This window comes from Misgurnus anguillicaudatus, chromosome 18, assembly GCF_027580225.2.
Source record: "Misgurnus anguillicaudatus chromosome 18, ASM2758022v2, whole genome shotgun sequence".
Classification (NCBI taxonomy): Eukaryota; Metazoa; Chordata; class Actinopteri; order Cypriniformes; family Cobitidae; genus Misgurnus; species Misgurnus anguillicaudatus.
The window spans coordinates 17,864,867-17,881,077 of NC_073354.2; the positions used below are offsets into that span (position 1 = coordinate 17,864,867).

General features: G+C 35.9%; 2 protein-coding genes across 3 annotated transcripts; one reads left to right on the forward strand and one right to left on the reverse strand.

The window, feature by feature from the left end:
* Positions 1–708: 708 nt before the first annotated feature.
* spata18 (spermatogenesis associated 18) lies at positions 709–8,655 on the reverse strand. 2 transcript variants are annotated; one of them, XM_055186729.2, is made up of 12 exons: positions 8,123–8,655; positions 6,739–6,844; positions 6,180–6,295; positions 5,910–6,028; positions 5,106–5,201; positions 4,509–4,643; positions 4,111–4,342; positions 3,673–3,831; positions 2,790–2,965; positions 2,488–2,611; positions 2,222–2,293; positions 709–1,251 (listed from the first exon to the last, which is right to left on the reverse strand). In XM_055186729.2, the coding sequence occupies exons 1-12, from the start codon at positions 8,207–8,209 to the stop codon at positions 1,195–1,197; spliced, it is 1,479 nt and encodes a 492-aa protein (XP_055042704.1). In that variant the 5' UTR covers positions 8,210–8,655; the 3' UTR covers positions 709–1,194. The 2 variants fall into 2 exon arrangements, with proteins under 2 accessions (XP_055042704.1, XP_055042705.1); XM_055186730.2 differs by having other exon boundaries at positions 2,164–2,293.
* A 442-nt stretch (positions 8,656–9,097) lies between these two features.
* On the forward strand, positions 9,098–16,093 carry sgcb (sarcoglycan, beta (dystrophin-associated glycoprotein)). The gene is made up of 6 exons (XM_055186736.2): positions 9,098–9,309; positions 10,760–10,969; positions 12,727–12,912; positions 12,991–13,182; positions 13,592–13,723; positions 13,801–16,093. Exons 1-6 carry the CDS (start codon positions 9,295–9,297, stop codon positions 14,002–14,004), a joined length of 939 nt encoding a protein of 312 aa, XP_055042711.1. The 5' UTR covers positions 9,098–9,294; the 3' UTR covers positions 14,005–16,093.
* The last annotated feature ends 118 nt before the right edge of the window (positions 16,094–16,211 follow it).

Sequence of the window (16,211 nt, forward strand, 5' to 3'; positions counted from 1 at the left end):
CATTTTCTCTTCCTGGCTCACCATATGACAGCAGGGGATTGGCCAATACCATAGCAACTGTATAATGCTGCTTTTATTTGCAGTCTGAACAGATGTCTCTTAACCAGCATGTCTCCGTACCTGGTGCATGTGTCAGCCCCGATGCCAGAACGTTTGAACAGGGGGGGTATGACCTCTGCCTGGGGGGATATAGTGATTTGGGGCCCAAGGCAAATCCAGGTATTGGGGCCCCAATTATGCCCTTTTTACCTAATGCAACCCATACTGTACTTTTCAGTTTTTTTCTTAAAGCATAGAACCTTTTTCTAGAGGATACCCAAGATTCACCCCCCAATGAGGTTGATATATACATCCACAATATATTTTAAATTAAAAATACTTTGTATTCAAATGAACATAATACGACGAGGCGAAACATAATACGATTTTTAATAAAAGCATTTATGGGTGTTAAAGAGCACCAATAGTTTTCATGACTTTAGATTTCCTTTTGTGCATAAAAAGCTACAAAAATGTACGGTATGTGGAAAATAATGTGTTTTTACCCATAATCCACGCAATCACATTGTATTATACCAAATACTCTAAATAATGTTGTTTTTAGCAATGAAATAGGTGCTTTTTAATGTACCAGTACCATCTGCAGTTTTGTGTGAATTGAGTGCCCCCTAGTGATGACAAATAAAATGTGCAGGTATGCCTATGCCACTGATTTATACAGATCAGTGCTTTGGGAATCTGAATTACAAAAGTGCTGATGTGCAGGTATGACATTTTAAGACCCAGAATTTCTAGTTTCTAAGGAAAAACTCCAAATCACATAACCCCAAATATATGAAAACAAATCACTTCATACAAAAACAGAAAATGTAGCACCTTATATTATGCGTTTAGTTAACATGACAAACAGAGCACCTTAGCAAGTACATTTCAGGAAGTTAATACACACGTCAATATAATGTAGACTTATGAACTGTGCCTGGACCTGAGGATTGCATATTAGGCCCCAGAAATATTATCCAGGTTTGTCTTTCATAAAAAGTGCTTTATGTTTTGATATGAAATGACTTAACATTGGTTCACTCTGTGTTGTATTTTATCCCACACATATAAAATATACGTAATTGCTGGAAAAAAAAGATTAAGAAAAAATATGTTCAAATTATCCTGTTGACACACTTCAGATGTTGAAATTTAAAGTCGACTAGTAGAGAGACGTCCAGGCGAGGGACTTCGACTACGACTGGGCATCTGACAAAACATAGACAGAGAGAATTACAAAAGTCAACGAAGCAACAGCTGGAAAATCACTCTTGTTAAAAATAATACCAAAATCTAAAGGCACTATACATAAATAGAGCAAAAACTATTTAATTGTCAATTTCAGGGAGTCAAACTTAATATGCATTAGCTATTTAAATTTCTGTTAATTTAAAGGGGACATTTCACAAGACTTTTTTAAGGTGTAAAATAAATCTTTGATGTTCCCAGAGTACGTATGTGAAGAAGTTTTAGCTTAAAATACCATATAGATCATCTATTATAGCATGTTAAAATTGCCACTTTGTAGGTGTGAGCGTTTTTGGGTGTGTCCTTTTAAATGCAAATGAGCGGATCTCTGCACTAAATGACAGTCCCGTGGTTGAATAGTGCAGATTAGGGGGCGGTATTATACCCTTCTGACATCACAAGGGGAGCCAAATTTCAATTACCTATTTTTTCACATTCTTGAAAAGAATGGTTTACCAAAACTAAGTCTTACATTTTCTAGGTTGATACAAGCGCTTGGGACCCAATTATAGCACTAAAACATGGAAAAAGTCAGATTTTCATGATATGTCCCCTTTAAATTTTTGCAGCCCACAGGGTATACACTATTCTTATAGTTGTGCCTCTAATGCCTTAAAAAAGCAAAGAAAATCTAAATTGTATCATATTTATGAAACATGCAATAAAGATTTTCATAATTAATTTATATGAGGGTCATCTCTCTTACACTCAAAACAAAAAGTCCTGGATTGGCAGGAACAACCCTCATATAAAAAATGTTAAAGAAATCCCACTATCCCTTAGACTCATTGAGAAAGCATGTGCAAGAGAGATATGAAGAACACAACTCTTAAAGAAACAAACACATGCATGCAATTTATAGGCTATATATACTTATATATGATGGATTGAAGAGCAACTGTCCAAGTTTTCAGTCATCACAGAAACTCACAAATGTGCGGGTGGGGCTTCCTGAGCGAGATAGGGAGCGAACAGGGCTGGAGCTACGACTCCTGCTTTTCCACTATAAGACAAAAACACAATGATCCACATTGATGCATCTTTATGAAATAATTTACTAGCAAATAAATAGGCGTATTGCAAGCCATTAACAGATTTCCACATAAGTCCCAGCTTTTTTTAAGAATATAGATTTTCTTTAAATCCCTTGGAGTATGTCATGACTTTTGTAAATGCATTTAGATTTTTTTAACATACCAGCGCTCCTCTTTTGGTCACTGCCTCTCCTTTCAGTATGACAGCATCTCCCTCCACCAGCGCCGGCCACACATGATACACCACCAGAGGAGCAGTGAACTCTGAATCAAAACTACGTCTGTACCTGAAAGAGACAGACAGAGACGGTATGTCAATATGAGCCACTCATTTCATTGTGTGTCTCCATTTGTTTTGGTCTTAAAAACGTTTCAGTGTATAACGCATTACGTTCTAAATAATGTTTTACTTGCTGTGGGTCTGTTTATGTGTGGATTTGTGTTTGTTTTTTGAGCTCCACTGACTTCACATCGCTGTACAGTTCTCCTTCTGAGCTGAAGGCCAGATCTAGTGGAGGGTCCAGAGTCTGCATGGCGAAAGCTATTCGACACGCTTCCCTGATAAAGCTGCTGATCAGGACAAAGTCAACCTCCGGCGGGAAAGAAATGCGTGGATTTACGTTCATCGCATTTATGACGTCCTGAAAAGATGGAGAGTGAACACACTGAAGTATATGGCTCTTAACAATAGTGAAATAAACTACATTCTGAAAAATGCTAGGTAGTTTCGCCCCATGGTTTTGCAATCAACCGCTGAACAAAAATGAAGCTATGCTGGGTTGGTTTAACTCAAAATGTTGGTTGTTTCTATTCATTGATGAGTAAAATACCCAACAGCTGGACCTAAATTTACATATCCTTGGTTGGTTAAACCCAAAATGTTGGGTTGTTTCGATTTATGGTTAGGTAAAATATGGACAAACACAACCGATGGGCTTAAATTTAGCTAAGCTAGGTTGTTTCAACTCAAAATGCTATGTTGTTTTAGCCCCATGGTTGGGTGGGATATAGACATTTTTTAGGTTAATTTAATAAAACGTATGTTTTGTTCCCAATTATAGGGTATATTAACAACCCAGCCGCATCAGATGTGCAAAGAAAATTTTGAAATCTTTGATATCATTGATATCTTTTATATTGACTAAGACCATGTCAAAGATTAAAATCAAAGTGAAACAATGGTTGAAATTAAATTTAATGCAACAAATCTTATAAGTAGATGAGACTTCAGCCTGGATTTCACATCAGGCAGAGTCACAAATTCTTAAATCTAGCAACATTGATATATTCAATGTGAAATTAAGTGAGTTTTAAGGAAGATTCTCAGCAGTGAAGTTGCTGTACGTACATTAACGCTGGTTTGCACATCGTACAGGTCCAGATTTCTCACAATATAATCCACCACTGCATCCTCTAGACTCTCAGGGCCAATGTGTGTGGAGGAAAGAGACTTCCTTACACGTATCTTAAACTGTCGATAGGCCAGTTTAGCAGCCTGGAAGGATTCCTATGGAAAAATACAAACAACTAATTACATACAGCATCCTCCCTGCTCATTATAGCACAATATACTGCATATCAAATTGGATCTTATTTGACATTTGAACACAATTAATCTCTAATACTGTAATCAAAATATACACTAGTTAGAAACATATTTCAAGATACCCCCCCCCAACATGGTTAGTTTAAATACAGTAATGCTTTTAGGGTCATAGCATTGTTTGTGACTGTTCTACAATAACAGTTGACAAGCATGATGGGTGGTAACCAAAGATCTTCTCACCACAACAGCAATGAAAATGATCTTCTGGACTGTTTCCAGGTCGTCAATGTATCTGCGCAGGAGACTCTGAGACTCCATTCTCTCAGTAGCATACAGGTCTGAGAAACGAGAGACCAGCCGCGCGTGCCGAGAGGAGCTGGTGAGCTGAGCCCGTGTAGGAGAATCGCCTCGAACAGGGCTCACAGAGCGACTTCGACGGGGAAGAGGACTAGGTGAACGGCTCCTGACCAATCTGAAAAGGAAGTCAAAATATAAAAAGTAAGTCGTGAGATGGGAAAAGCTTAAACGTAAAAATTATTATTAAAAAGGTCACCAAAAAAAATTATTCTGTCATTTGTTACCCACCCTTGTGTCATTCCACACTTTTAAGTGTGAGTGTTTTCATTTTAAACATATACCTCTCCTGCAGAACAGATTTCTCAGCAGTGAGGAAAGAGACCTCATCTTTCAGGATCCTGACCTGCCTCTCATAGTCATCCAAAACATCCAACTTTCTCTTATACAAAGCAACCTGATCTTGAGCTGCACGTAACCTAAAAAGAAACCAGCATTTCCAATGTTTAACAAAAGCCTTAATAATCAAAAACATTTCACCATCTTACTACCACTAAAATTGATAGCACTATAGGGACAAAAGTTATAATGGTGGCCTTTGGCAGGGTCCAGGACAGGGTCCTTGTTGTCCCTGATGACGGATCTGCTTCTTAAACACAAATTAAAACTAAACATGCCTATAATTGACAACTATTATTGAATACAGCTCCAAAAAGCTATTTGTTCTAAAACAGGCTTTGTAATAAAACCAACAACCTACCGTATAAAGAGGGTTCGATTTCCAAAAAACAAACCATCTTACAAAATGTCATGCACTACAGTACAGTACGAGTCCCTAAAAGCCTCAAATGCATAAATGTAATGCAAAATGTAAACACACATAAAATAAATTAAAATTCATTTTAAAAATCATCATCTCACGCAAAATACATTTGACTTACTCTGCTTTAAGATGTAGTATTTCATCCTCTGTAGCCAGTAGTGTTGTTGCTGATCTATTCTTCGTGGAATCCAGATCAATCTGAGTATCAGCCAGTCTGAAAGCAAACAATAGCATATACATTATTTTTTTTTAAATTGATATGTTGTTGAACAAATTTTCTGTACTAATACTTGTGTATTAAAAATATATTGCAAGTAAATATATTTTTTGGTATTAAAGGAACACTCCACTTTAAAAAAAAAAATAGGCTCATTTTTGCTATACTATACTCTCATTCTGGGGTAATAATCCGTACCATGGGTGCAGCAGGCACAATGACATTACACAGCGCCCGAAAATACTCCCCAGCCCTGCAACTACACAAACTTAGTGCCGGTCACATTGAAAGTTACCTTGGTACAGCAGGAAAGTTCCTTGATTATTACACCAGAATGAGTAGTTCCTAGGCATATCGGTCCAGAAAATCACAACTTTAAATTTTCTGTCGGTCTTAGTACACAATGTAACTACAGAAGAGTCAAGTTTTAAATAGGAAAAATATGAAAGCTCTTTGGTTATTGTTGAGCGTGATGCTAATGTTCAGATTTAATGGATTATGCTAAGCTATGCTAAAAGTGGTACCGCCAGACTCGGAGATCAGCTGAATAGATTCCAAAACGCTAAAAATCAAATGTTTAACTCTAGGGTAGCGTGAAAATGAGCCTTTTTTTTAAAGTGTTCCTTAAAGGCTAAAGCATATAGTTACTGTGCAGACTGTTGACTTTTAATTTATTTTATACTTGTTAATAGAATTGGTACTGACTCCTGTTTAACTGAGTCCAACTCCATGCGTGTAGAACACAGCTGATCTTCTATTTTCTGCATGTCACTCTCATGAGTAGAAGACATTTCACGAATCCTGCGCTCTTTCTCCACAGATTCCTAATCAGCAGAAGGACACAAGTGCCTTATACAGACATATGGTACCTTATAAACAAGTATGGCTTTTCTATATCCTTATTTCACTCATGAACACAATCATGTTACAGAAAACAAAGTGGTAAAAACCAAGGATTCTGGGATTTGTGGCTACCTGAATGAGACTGAGGCTTGTATCCGTGGAAACTGAGGATGCTGCAATAGTAAAGCAGGAGCCAAGCCATGGTAAAAGGCGAGATTTAAGAGTGTCAATCCCTGCATAATGTCCTCCTAAAGGAGATAGAGGTCAGCAAATCTGGTTTTGATAATACAAAACATAATTTAACTTTTCCGAAAGTAATAGTAACAGTAATAACTACTGTAGAGGGAATCGTGCCTCATTCTTGCTTGATATACATTTAATAATTTGAATATACAGCCATAAAACTATGCATATGGGCTTACAGTATGTCACTTCAATACATAGTGTCATATAACTTTATAGGTAACCCTCTTTGCCCTGTGCCCAGTATGTACTATATTAAGAAAAACCTTAAAAGGGACCCAGATCAGAATTTCACATTCTAATAGAAGACCTGAAAAGTCAGAGAAAAGAAGATAGAGGATAATTTAGAATATATAGATAGGAACTAGGAATTCAGACAGGGACATGCAAGAAGTGAATGAAACTCTAAATAGAGATAGTAAAAGAGAGGGACCTATGAGTTTGTTACCCTCTTGTGCTGTAAGGTTTAGTATGGAGAACAACTGAGCTTGAACTTTAGAGGTGAGCTCCACCAGCTCACAGCAGCGATTCAGGTTGTGGTCACAAGAGATCACCTGTAAGAAAATATGACCAAAAGCAGTTAAAGGAACACTTCACCCATTTGCATTAAGCTTTGTAACGTTAGAGCGCCAGTCATGTTTTTGAATGGTCGTGCATAATTTCCTCATTTTCCGCTGAGACAGGAAAAATACAGATTTCAGTGTTGGACTTCCTTCTTTCAATGATGTAAAATCATCATTTTGCATCATTGAAAGCAGGAAGTCCAATATCTTTGTTGAGGGGGTGAGACTAAACACCCCTTTTCTCAGTCAAATAGGTATTACATTCGAAATGTATGTTACATTTCGACTACAAATATGAAACACTTTCAATAAAGATTAATGTTTCTACGGGTGAAATGCTCCTTTAAGACTATGAGATAAGACTATGAGTTATTATGAAGCCTGGAGTTTCACAGTCACCAATGAGGCACACGGGAACACAACAGATCTGCAGCAATGTGCTGATATCTCCCCACATTAAAAAGTAAATAGTATAGTAAACGGTAGTAAAAATTTCTAGATACTATAGTGTTTTTAAGTTTTAGTAAATATCATAGTATATAGTTTTCTTTAGTTATTATACTCTATTATAGTATAATTACTATAATATACTGTACAGTTTACCATGATAAAATAAATACTATATATTACTATTGTGGGCCATTACCAGACAGTCTGAAATTCTATTAGGCAAAATATTATAATAGTCAATCAGTAAACTAAAACAATTTAAATAACCTGTATGTTTCTTTAAAAAATGATTTGAGATAATCAAAAAGAAGAAGTTTAAATAATTTTAGGAGCCCATTAAATACAAGCATGACGGGAGCGCGCACGGCTGCATCAGCCTGTTCTGCCCATAGACTGTAAAAAAGCCCATGAATGCCTTCACCCAGTCCTCGTTGTCCTGACAACGAGCGTCCTAGTAACCAAACTTTATGTAAAATCAATTCAATAAGGCGAATATTCATACATAAAACGAAATTAAATGTATGATCTTTAACTAATTTTGTCGTACGTATCAGCGTATTTTATATCTGTGGATGCAATTTGAAAACTGCTATCACAGTGTGGAAAACTGCAATCACAAAGCTAAATTGTTTCCGCAGATAGTAAAAACTATTTCCAGATTCTTAACTATTACAATATGGAATCACTAAATCCTAAATGTATTGTGGATAGCCTACACATCACTAACCAAACAAACATGATGTAAGTTAATCTGTAGGGTTGTGTCGTAGATTAAAGGGTGGTTGATCACATAGGCAGTTTGAATTATTGATGACTTACGTGGTAGTCTTTATACCAGGCTTCAAGTTTGTCTTGCAAAACACTGTAAGGGGAAGAGTTCACCAGTCTTCGTAAAGTGTCAGCCATAGCTGCAGTTAATCCTCAGCTTCAGGACGTCCTGGTGCAACCGCGTGTCTTCTTTTTATCCAGCAGCGCGAGTGCGCGCATTGTATTTATACTGGTTGTAAAGACCACCATGCGCGCGGCACTTTCCCTACACTTGCATTGAAACTACGGACGCGCTTTTCGTTGTAGCAACGTTGGTTACACTTCTCAGATGAAGGAAACATAGATGTTTACTCACAGTGTGGACAAAGGTTTTTAGGCTCTTATTATGTTACTACAGCGTCTCTGTCTGAAGGTGAAGCTCAGTTCTCAGTGATGAAATCTCATACTGTCAAACGACACAAAGTGAGTGTCAGATGTCAAGTGCAGGACGATCGTTATTTACACTGACTAAAATAACTGGTGCAGAGCTGTTAGTGTTATGGGTTAACTGTTTGTCGAAATACATTAATGCTAAATGATATATCAGTCTACAGTGATCACAAATGTAAGTAAATCACGAACGGGTTATTTTTAATAATGCATAATAACATCTATTCTGCAATAATAAAAATAACCCCCTTTGTAATTTACTGACATTTGTAATAAGACAAAAAAAAACACAAGAACTGAATACCAGTGCTTAATATTTGTTGGAACAAAAACCTAACAGATGTAACAAAAATCTAATTAATATAAAAACACACATTACCATGTATAAGATTATAGTAATAATATTTAAAATGTTAATAAACACAATAATTCATAAAATATTATTTAAAAAATATCTGCCCTAAACATTAAATGGGAATATTTCTGTATTTGTGATTTCCTTATACGGCGAGTTTGATTCACACAACTGGCTCTTAATGTCAAGGAACAAACCATCAGACTTCAAGACAAGTCTTGTCCGCTCGTAACTTATTTTATCTTGAACACTGACCTAGATTATGTAAAGCATTTCATTTTCAAGATATTTTTGTTTAGGATTAGTTGAATAATCCATATGAAATTATTAGGATCTTCTTTATATTATTTGAATAACGGTATTTGTCGTAGTGGTTTGCTCCTCAGGCTGCGCAAGGCTGTCATAGCCAGTACAGTTATCTGGGAGAGGGAGGGACAACATGGCGTCCGAGCAGGTCTGTTTTCAACCTAAATTGTAAATGTTTCGTGTACTGCATTCCTTTACTGCAAGCTGTTATTTGGAGAGTCATAAGACGATATAATATTTCAACTTTGTGACGATATCCGTGTCATATCTGTGGATTTTATTTTTATCCGCGCTATTTATGACCAGGCGCGTTTATGGAAAAATTGCTGGTTATTGCAGGGTTTCATTTGCTTCTGTGTTTGCTTTTGTTAACACAACAAATTACATCACTTTGTAATTTAATCATTTTCGACGGTATTTATATTTATTACACAGGAAAGAGTGGATGCGTGCGTGCCATTTATTTTTAGTCACGCATGCAGGCAGACAGGAGTCATGAACTGCATTCCCGACAGTACCACTGAGTTTCTTATTTAGCTGTCACTTTAATAAAACTTTACTTTTTATTAACGGTAACTTATATCATTTTATAGTAAGAGGAGCTCATCAAAACATAGAGTAAAAAATTAACTGTGGGCATTAAGTTTATGTTGTATCTTAAGGCAATTCATAAAACTGTTGCCTATTATTTGCAAAATTGGCATTTTATCAAGCAGCATCTTGAGGTCTCACCTAATGGATGCTTTTTAAACAGCACTGAAGGAGTTCACATTTATTCTGGACTGGCTGTTATTCTTTAATAATTAGACATAAAGCATTTCAAAACGTTTAATATTTGCAGAATTACGTTGTATATATGCATATACCTTTAAATTAAAGTTTTTTAGATCATTGGATACATGTCAGTCAAGTGACCCTAAACGTTTGGTAGTGTATATTCCTCGAAAAAGTAGGTGAACGTTAACATATTTTGTTTTGTTTGTTTGTGTCCTAATATTAGACCATTACCAGTAGTAGTTAAAGGATTAGTAATTTTAATTTACTCACCACCATGTCATCAAAAATGTTGATGTCTTTCTTTGTTCGGTCGAGAAGACAAAGAAATGTTTTTGGGGGAGAGCATTCCAGGATTTTTTTTTCATTTTAATGGGCTTTAGTGGAACCCAATACTTAAGACGAGAAGTTGTTTTTTAAAAGTGCATATTTTTTATTTTTCTTGTCAAAATGACAATCGTTTTGCTAGATAAGACCCTCATGCCTGGTTTGGGATCGTTTAGAGTCCTTTGAAACTCCGTTGAAAAAACTGTTAAGTGTTAAGTGCAACATGATCTCACGAAGTTCCGTGGCATAGTCATGGAATTTTGTGCTGATTTTTCCGTGCATCAGGTTGGTTAAGTGTTAAGTGTTGGGGTCCATTGAAGTCCATTAAAATTAGAAAAATCCTGGAATGTTTTCCTCAAAAAACATAATTCCTTCTCGACTGAACAAAGAAGGGCATCAACATTTTGGATGACGTGGTGGTGAGTAAATTATCTGGATTTTTTTTTAAGAAAATGGACTAATCCTTTAAGTTACATCTATTGCCATGTTTTAAACAGGAAATCTCAAACACGCCGCTGAAGAAGTCCATGAGGGAGAAAGCTATTGAGCGCAGGACAGCAAATAAAGAACACAACAGTAATTTTAAGGCTGGATATGTTCCTATTGAAGAGGAGAGGCTCCATAAGACCGGACTGAGGGGTCGCAAAGGCATCATTGCCATCGCCATCATCATTCTACTTTTTCTGCTTGCGCTTATCAACCTCATTATAAGTTTGTTGGCTGTTTTCTTGTGTCTATGATAGGAATATATGACATTATATACAATTAAATAAATAAAGTAAATAATTTGCACATTTCACATTTGTGACCCTGTACCTAAAAAACAGTACTACACTGCAAAAAACGATGTGTTGCTGTTTAACACATTGTGTGACATGCCATTTAAGGCATTATTTCATGTTAAAATAAATGAAAGGGCCAACACAAGTTGTGTTTAAAACAGTGATTGGAGTAACAGGTTACACTGTAATTCCACTCCTTTTAGTGGTAATTAACATGTAACAAAGAATGAATAATAACACACAAGGTGTGTTAGTATAGGGACAACACATTTACTGTCTGTGTTATTATTTATTGTGCCGCCCACCACAGTCCTGCGATGTTAAATCAGAAATGTCTTGTCTGCAAGTGTTCATTTATCACAAAATAGAGTAACAAGAGTAACCAACTGTAACTGCGTTACTTGATTTAAAAAAAATACTTTGTTACATGTTAATTACCGCTAAAAATAGTGGAATTACAGTAATGGAATTACTTTGTAACGCGTTACTCCCATCACTGTTTTTAACACAACTTGTGTTGTCCCTTTCATTTATTTTAACATGAAATAATGCCTTGGATGGCATGGCACACACAATGTGTAGAGGGTTAACACATAATTTTTTGCAGTGTAGGGTAAATGTTTTTAAATTGAGATCTATACATCTTTATACATTTATACAAGATGAATAAATACGTTTTCTATTGATTTATGGTTTGTTAGGATAGGACCAAATTTGTCCAAGATGCAACTATTTCAAAATATCATAATATTAAGAAAATCACCTTTAAAGGGGACATATCATGAAAATCAGACTTTTTCAAGTTTAAGTGCTATAATTGGGTCCCCAGTGCTTCTATCAACCTAGAAAATGTGAAAAAGATCAACCCAGTAACTTAGTTTTGGTAAACTAAAGCATGTGAAAAAATAGGTCACTGAAATTTGGCTCCCCCTGTGACGTCAGAAGGGGAAAATACCGCCCCCTAATCTGCACTATCCAACCACAACACTGCCATTTAGTGCAGAAATCAGCTCATTTGCAATTTAAAGGACACACACAAAAACAGCACATTTTCTCACACCTACAAAGTGGCAATTTTAACATGCTAAAATAAATTATCTATATGATATTTTGAGCTTAATCTTCACATACATACTCTGGGGACACCAAAGATTTATTTCGCATCTTTAAAAGTTTTGATATATTTACAGTGGGAAATTTACAAAATTTCTTTATGGAACATGATCTATAATTAATATGCTAATGATTTTTGCCATAAAAGAAAAATGTATAATTTTGACCCATACAATGTATTGTTGGCTATGTTACAAATATGCCTGTGCTACTTAAGACCAGTCCAGGGTCACACATTCATTTCCATTGCATCAGTTTCATGCTGTACGTTTGTATTATTATCAGAGAATACAAGTACTCACTATTAATATTACTGTCCATTATTTACTATCCATCTGTTATTATTGGCTAGGAATTGAGAGTCAGTTATGTGTGTGTATTTAATCGTCAGTCCTTGCAATCTGAAGTATTGTTTTTTTTTGTCTTGTGATGTGTAGTTAGAAATGTAAAATATTAATCTAGGTGTAAATGTAATTCTGTTATGTGTTAAAGTTTAAAAGCAAATACTCTAGTTAAGTGTAAACATTGCGCAATATACAGTAAATATACATGCTATCATTGTTTTACAGATAACTCTGGTGATATGGACGGTGATACGGATAGGTCCTGGAGGTTGTCAAAGTATGGAGTTTCACGAGAGCGGACTGCTACGCTTCAAACAGAAGGCCGATATGGGCGTGGTCCATCCACTGCACAAGAGCACAGTGGGCGGTAGGAAAGACCAGAACCTTGTCATCACAGGCAACAATAACCCGGTCAGTCGACAATATCTGACTTTAATGTGGTAAACATTACTGAAAAAGAGAAAATTGATTGATTTTTTTGTGTTACAGGTGGTTTTCCAGCAGGGCAACACTAAGTTAAGCGTGGAGGAAGACAAGACGTCTATCGTCAGTGACTTGGGCATCTCATTCACTGACCCCCGCACTCAGACCACTTTCTTTAGCACTGATTTTGACAACCATGAGTTCCACTTGCCCAAAGAGGTCAAAGTTCTCAATGTGAAGAAAGCCTCTACTGAGAGAGTGAGTGTATTATTAATCTGTAATAAAAAAACATCTGTCATCGTTTTCTCTAGACTACTAAGCGGACATATTTAGCTACACTGTAACCTGACTCTCTTTATTTTGTTAGGTTATCTCAATCAACCTTTAGTGCTTTTAATGCAATGCTCTACTAGCTGAGCTTTAGTCGTTCCAATAAATGTTTACTTCTGTTTGTACCTGTACTTATGAGTGTCAATGAATAGCTTTTCAAACTTGCGTTGAAATAAAAAAATGTCTGAGACTGTGAAGAGATACAAGAGACAGGAAAATAGTTCATATTTAAAAAAAAATATGCCACAATTGACCAATCATAATTAAGTATTCCAAGGCACATGGTTAGTCATGTGGTCTGTTTACATACTAGTGACTCATTGCACACCTTTTACAGATCACCAGTAATGCGTCCTCTGACCTCACTATCAAAGGAGATGGTAAAGCCATTATTCGGGGCAATGAGGGAGTGTACATCATGGGCAAAACGGTGGAGTTTAACATGGGTGGGGACATTGAGCTGAAAGCGGTAAGAATCAATGACTCTAATCATGAATTTAAAATATTTTTTGTATATTGAGTGAAAGTTTTTGTCTGTCTGTGCAGGAAAACAGCATCATTCTGAATGGATCGGTGATGTTTAGTCCATCACATATACCCAACTCGTCTCTAGACGGAAAATTGTATTTCAGTGATGTGGAGAGGTATAAACTGTGCATGTGTGCAGACGGGACCCTGTTCAGAGTGCAGGTCAAATACTCCAACATGGGCTGCCAAACCTCCGACAACCCCTGTGGAGCAGCACACTAATGAGAGAAGATTACTAATGAAAAACACATCTCATCATGTCAGTTAACCACTTAAAATAAACTGCCAAAGATACAGAGATGAAAACGTGTGTTATTACAAACAACCAAGAAAAACTGGACAATAATTGTAATATTAGTGTATGCACGAAAAACACAATCTGTCTAACCCTTTACAAGAACACACCCTTCTGCACACCCACACACTTTATTGGAGGTTTCAGACACACATACTGCACACCTCTATGATGATAATTTCTCTCTTATAATCAAATAAACCCAGCCAACCCACAATTTTATGTAATTGGCCGAGAGTTCCCTGTGCATTATCATTGGCTCATATCAGTGTTGTATAGCCATTAAGCTGCCAACTTTCAGCCTTCACTGCATGTGCTTTTATCTTGTATTATAGTGGAATATTTAAATACATTGTTTTTTTTATTATTACATACTTCTACTATCCCCACCTGTCAGCAACATGTTGCTTATCCAATGGTTTGCCACTTTCCCACACTACACTGGAATATTCAAACATAATTTTGCATAAACGGTTCACTATACAAAGGCAGACCAAACTAGATCTTGCGCTACCTCTGCCTGTACTGATCTATGCGTTATTAGCAGTGCGATTGCTACCAGTTTTGTGTTTCGGTTAAAATAACAGGGCTCCAGACTGCCACCAAATGCCACCAAAAATTTGAGAGTGTGCCACTGAATTTTACATCCAGTTGCACATGTGCGACCAGTAAATTTGACCTTTTTTGTGATGTGACACTGAATTTGAAACAGCACATTGTACTTTCTGCATCTATCATCAAATTATTTATTAGTAATACAGTGGAAATTTGTAGAAATGTGGTTATTTGGTTAGCATGTTGTATTTACAGTGTGTGCCCCTAAACTTTTCAGTTGGGGGCCACTGTGCTCCTAATGAAAAAAGTTAGTCTGGAGCCCTGCATAATGACGTTAATGGCGGGTCTAAAAATGTGGCTTTAGAAGACGTTTGTTGGAGATTTTAAATAGTCAATATAACACAACGGCTCGGATGTCATTAAGAGTTTTTCAGGGTTATGTTTTTATATGTTTACTTTGATTTGAGCCTTTTGGCTTTAAAATTACAAGCTACATTTTATTTGAGTATCATTGTGAGCCTGATCCTGAAATAACTTCATAAATGAATAGATATAGCAATACATTAACATCTGGCACATAATTTTAATTGTTTGCTTTATGGTGCCCCGCTACTTTGATTTTCTTAAAGTGCCATGGACTAATGAGAAATGTGTAATCTGTTTAATATGTTCAGAAGTGTGTGCCAATGCATTATCTTTTGATAAGATAAATACAGGAAACTATATGTTTAAGTTGTTAGAGTGAGATAATTGTGCAATATATAACCTTAACGGCTTTGGCTTTGTTCATCTGGGTACATGTGTGGTATTTATTTTATGTTTTGTTGTTTCTCAGCTGTTAAAAGTGTTAATATAATGTTCACACTGCAAAAATTACTTTCTTACTTCGTATTTTTGTCTTGTTTTCAGTAAAAATATCTAAAAACTCTTAAATTAAGATGTATTTTCTCGAGGAGCAAAATAACCTAGCAAAATAAGAATAAGAATTTAAAGTATATTAGTGCTTAAAACAAGCAAAAAAAATCTGCCAATGGAATAAGAAACAGTTAACTTTTTTCATAAACACTTATTCCATTTGCAGATTTTTTTGCTGGTTTTAAGCACAAAACTAAACTTGTGCATTTTGCTCATCGAGAAGGTGCATCTTAATTTAAGAATTTTTAGATTAATTTTTTAGATTTTTACTGAAAACAAGACAAAAATACTAACAAAGTCATTTTTTGCAATGTTACCTTCACAAAAGATCATCTGTGCTTACTGTCAGATATTTTCTTTTCAACCCTGCAGTGGATTTATCTATTTATCTCTTGAATTGTGGCATTGAATGACTGACGATCTAATCAAACACTTTGTATTGTTTAAAGGGTTTGCCACAACTATTTGTTAAAATTAAATTAAAAATAAGTGCTTTCATATTGCAGTGTTTTTGTTAATAAATTGAAATGGAGGTTTTGTTTGAAATGTTATGTGTATTTTGATTGTTACATACATAACACTCATGACATGCATGCTTAGCTTACATATTAGACATATTACACATGGCTTTGCCATTCAATATTATACCACGTGGCCATTTCGG

Coding starts and splice junctions, on each gene's coding strand:
- sgcb (XM_055186736.2), top strand. Junction 10,970..12,726: donor TTGCGCTTATCAACCTCATT/ATAAGTTTGTTG, acceptor ATTGTTTTACAG/ATAACTCTGGTGATATGGAC. Junction 13,183..13,591: donor AGAAAGCCTCTACTGAGAGA/GTGAGTGTATTA, acceptor CACCTTTTACAG/ATCACCAGTAATGCGTCCTC.
- spata18 (XM_055186729.2), bottom strand. CDS start 8,209: ATGGCTGACACTTTACGAAGACTGGTGAACTCTTCCCCTTACAGTGTT. Junction 4,343..4,508: donor AAATCTGTTCTGCAGGAGAG/GTATATGTTTAA, acceptor CTTCCTTTTCAG/ATTGGTCAGGAGCCGTTCAC. Junction 2,612..2,789: donor GAACTGTACAGCGATGTGAA/GTCAGTGGAGCT, acceptor TGTCTCTTTCAG/GTACAGACGTAGTTTTGATT.